General features: G+C 36.1%; 1 protein-coding gene across 1 annotated transcript; it reads right to left on the bottom strand.

Moving 5' to 3' along the window:
- Positions 1-291: 291 nt before the first annotated feature.
- On the bottom strand, positions 292-3,530 carry LOC127096385 (uncharacterized). The gene is made up of 4 exons (XM_051034963.1): positions 3,390-3,530; positions 3,217-3,291; positions 2,982-3,129; positions 292-437 (listed from the first exon to the last, which is right to left on the bottom strand). Exons 1-4 carry the CDS (start codon positions 3,528-3,530, stop codon positions 292-294), a joined length of 510 nt encoding a protein of 169 aa, XP_050890920.1.
- Between the last annotated feature and the right edge of the window lie 1,198 nt (positions 3,531-4,728).

Genomic DNA, 4,728 nt, shown 5'->3' with positions numbered 1-4,728 from the left:
GAGGAACAACATTGAATATAAACAGCAGAAATAATACTAAGGTAGAGAATATAAAAAAAGTACACATTCATTACACACTCAACAATAACATAGTCTCACACCTTTTCTTAACAACATGCATACATTATCAACCAATCAACAACATCATGAAAAATCAACTACATATGCAAACATATATGGCATGTTCTCTATAACTGACTCATTATGCATACGATGCCATTTATGGACAACAAAGGTCCATCTCGCTTCTAAATCCCCACCATAGGACCATAGCACATCAAATTGTTACTATCACCATAAGTAACACTTCACCGATTCCCATATGGAACCAACTACTCGCTCCTGAATCCCCACCATAGGACCAGAGCACACCAAAAGCGTTACCATCACCATATGTAATGCTTCATCGATTCCCATATGGAACCAACTACTCGCTCCTGAATCCATACCACCGGACCAGAGCACACAAAAACTATACCGAAGCCCGTACACTATGATGCATGACTCTCAATTATATGCATTATCACCAAAAGATTCACCATTATGCACATCATCATTCACCATACACAATAATTAATCAATGTTACGACAATCAATAAACAACACCAAACAACAACACCTCATCATTGGCATATTCATAAGCATTCAATCATGTTAATTCACAATAACATCAACTCATCATTAGGAAAAACAAGTATTTGCTAATCGATCATACATGTCATCACATACATCCCTATAGTAGATACCTGGCTACAACTCAATTATTTTACCATGCACTACCATGAGGTAGTTCTACGTGTTAGCTTTCCAATGCTTCATTTAGACGTATGGAATGAAAGTTACATCCAAAATCATTGTGACAATCAATTATCATATGGTTCCCCCCCAAAAAAAGAATACACCGATGCAATCAATTGCACTATAATGATAATAGATTGTCATCTTCGATTTTCCAAAAATACACTGATGTGATCGATTTCACTATCACTACGCCAAATAAGGGAAAAGAGGGCGCTTATTTTGGCCTATAACAGCGTTTTTAAGCGCCCTCTAAAGTGGCGCTGGCATAGGTAAATACAGCGCTTTGTTTTCCTGGAGAAAGCGCTGTCTAAAGTGGCCCTTTAAGGGCCACATTATAGTGCGCTTTCAGAAAAAGCGTCCTCTGGAGTGGTCCATAAAGGGACACCTTAGAGGGCGCTTGCTGGAAAAAGCGCCCTCTAAAGTTGTCAATGTAAAGTGTTTAGAGGGCGCTTTCTGGAAAAAGCGCCCTCTAAAGTTGTCAATGTAAAGTGTTTAGAGGGTGCTTTCTGGACAAAGCGCCCTCTAAAGTTGTCAATGTAAAATGTTTAGAGGGCGCTTCCTACATAAAGCGCCCTCTAAAGTGTTAAGCGCCCTCTAAAGTTGTCAATGTAAAGTGTTTAGAGGGCGCTTTCTGGATAAAGCGCCCTCTAAAGTTGTCAATGTAAAATGTTTAGAGGGCGCTTCCTACAGAAAGCGCCCTCTAAAGTGTTAGTTGTTTTAAAAAAATTTGTTTGAAAAACAGTGGATATTTAATTGGTAACCTGTTCGCATGCTGCAAAAGTGTAAAATTCATATTGATTTCATCCTTTAATCCAATGTTATACACCATTAATCCATTGATATATACAACATGAATCCATTTATATACAACATTAATCCTCCATATATACAACATAATATATGATTCTTTGATCAACAATATACAACAACATATTCATGAGTTAGTAAAAGTACAACAACAATATACAACATATATACAACAACAGCATACAACAACAACATTCCATACATATATGTACAACAATATACAACCTAGCTATATGATTCTTTGATCAACAATGAATTGACACAATTCATCCTTCATTTCATCCAAATGAGCTCTTGAGTAAGATTTGTATTCCTCAAAGTACTACAATTAAGAGAATAAAACATATTCATGATTTAGTAACAAATTAGATGAAATATCCGATAATATTAAAATAAACCCTAAGTTATTATTCCATACCATTTTTGGGATGTCTATACGATTCAACGCAATGATATCTCTCATAAATCTCAATACAAAAAATCCGCAATCGACCGAATTATTTTGCTGAGGACACTACATAGAAAAACAAACAATATATATATAGTTAATTTCTTACAAACACTATTATAAGCAAAAAAACAAACACTATTATAAGCAAAAATAAGATACTTAATATATACCTGAACTCTGATCCAGGTAATGTCCTTCCTATTGCGATAATTCTTTTTCGATCTAAATTTTATTATTGCCCTAACAAAATAAAAACGTATATTGAGATCAATCTGACAGACATAATTAAATATACAAATACACACGAATATTTAGGGGAATTTCACTTACGCGTCAACCGTCTTCTTCATACTCGGATATTTACTCCAATCACCCGATAACGAATCGAGATAATACACTATTAGTCTCGAAAGATCCATAGCAACCAACACCCAGTGACCACTGTAAAATAAAACAAAAATTTAGATGAATGAAAATTTTCTACGTAAAAGATATACATAGATTAGAATGAAATTATTAGAAAGAAAATCTAACCCGTTGCCAGAATTAAACGGTAAAAAATACAAACTGGGTGTAGTCTTATCGTCGGTCGCCATGAATCTATCGACTAGATCATTCTTTACGGATGTTGGATTTTTCGTTATTAACGTTGCGTTGATACGGGAAGCAGCAATAAAATTGAAACGGTTACACAATTCAGTTCCCCGCAGCAATGTTACATACATATACCTTAAATAGAAACATAATAAACATTAGACTATTCATTGAAATGTGTAAATAAATTGTTCAACTAAGTAAATTATAGATTGATCGGAGTACCATATGTATGTATGAATGACAGCGATGCCCAATTCGTCGTGTTCAAAAAGTTGTTGCATGTCCTCCTTTGCAATTATTTCGAAATGAGCAGCTCCGAAAACACCTTCATCAAAATCTATAGTACGAATGACCCCTTGCATAATATCGGACTCATTCACCATTTTCTCAAGACGCATCATAATTTGAGATTTTGTCCCGGACGTCGTTGGAGGAATATCGTTACCAGCTTTTTTCAACTTTCGACCGGGAACCTAAAAATTCATATAAATTAAATCATGACTTTTTGTGATGCAACAGAATCGTTGCGTATATAATTCAATAGGTATATATATTTGTACCTCTTTTAGAGATGCAACCGACTCGATGCGTCTTGAAATCCCTTTACCAACTTTATGCGTGGGTCTTGTAGGAGTCTAACATTACCATGTAATAAGGATTGATTAAATATCATAATTGTAGCTGAATTGAAATGTGAATACTAAAGATTCATAATCATTTAGAACATATATACCTCGGCATCTGGGAAAATTAGATCGGACGGCCATCCAACAAAGGATCCGACTGCTTCTCGCATCAACGTTGTCTCTGAAACAACGTCAGGTAATGGTAGAAGCGCGTCGGTATCTAATACAAGGTCAACCGAAACTTTCATATATCCCACCGGGAGGGGATTATGGTGAAGTAATTCACCCGAAGTGTTGTGCACTTTTCCATTGCCAACCATGCGATAAGTTGGTGACGATAGATACAGCTGACAAGGTGAAATACCCTAAACCAATAATAAATGTTATTGTTAACGTGTATATGTGTCAAGTAAAAAAGTGCTATTTTAATTTCATAATAACATATATAATTACCTCGGGAAATTTCGGTTGACAATTGATACTAGCTCGGTCACTAGTATCTTTTGCCTCGGAGGCGCACCTTTCCTCTCTATACCTTGCATTCTCGTTTTGCAGTTGGAGTACTTGTGCCCTTAACTCCGCCAAGGTCTCCATCACCTCTTTGTTGGTAGGATTTTTTGTTTTTGGTTTTTTATAAAATGACGACGGAGTCACACCAAAACCCTTACCCCTCACACGACCGGAATACTCAGGAACATTTAGTACTCGACTAAGTACGCTCCTGCAATCCTGGACCTCGGTTGAAGGTACGGTTTGGGATAAAGTCTCCTGAAATATTATTAGAGGAGATTAAAAATGAATTATATGTCTAACAAAATTTTCGATATAATTAAAGAAATAATGTTACATATACTTACACATTCGTCATAAACAGTTTGGACCGCTTCAACGACAGCCCCATCCTTCCCAACCCGAGCAGCCTTCCATAATACGTGCTCCGGAAGAGATGTTGCGTCACTTTTGTCCTCGGCTAGCTACACATTGAATTAGATTATAAGATCATCAATTATAACATATTGTGACAATGTATAAGCTCATAGCATTTGAATATACTCACAATTCTTTGTTGTAACCGTGCATATCCCGTACGCCCTTTTTTGTACGGATACGCGGGTTTTGATGCCCTTTTCCGATTTATGTCGCTTACTTCCTGGATAAAAAAGTTTAAGGCATATTAGAACCAAGTAACTTAACAATTGTATAATACCATAATTAATAGACATTACATGGAATTTTTCGTTTCTTCGTTTGGCGACAAAGTTATTCCATTCATCGGCTGAAATAATCTCGGCATACTTCATTGGCCGTTCTGCTTCAACAAATTTTCCTTCCTCATCCTTGAGAAATTTGTTGGACAAAAAGGATCGAAATCCTCGGAGTCTTTTTCCGGCCAATTGAATACAATATTTTTGCCGGCTTTCATCGATGTGAAAGGATCTCTAAAAA

This window comes from Lathyrus oleraceus, chromosome 6 (assembly GCF_024323335.1).
Source record: "Lathyrus oleraceus cultivar Zhongwan6 chromosome 6, CAAS_Psat_ZW6_1.0, whole genome shotgun sequence".
NCBI classification, from domain to species: Eukaryota; Viridiplantae; Streptophyta; class Magnoliopsida; order Fabales; family Fabaceae; genus Lathyrus; species Lathyrus oleraceus.
Note: the sequence above shows the minus strand (reverse complement) of the source record. Positions and strands in the feature narration are given on the sequence as shown.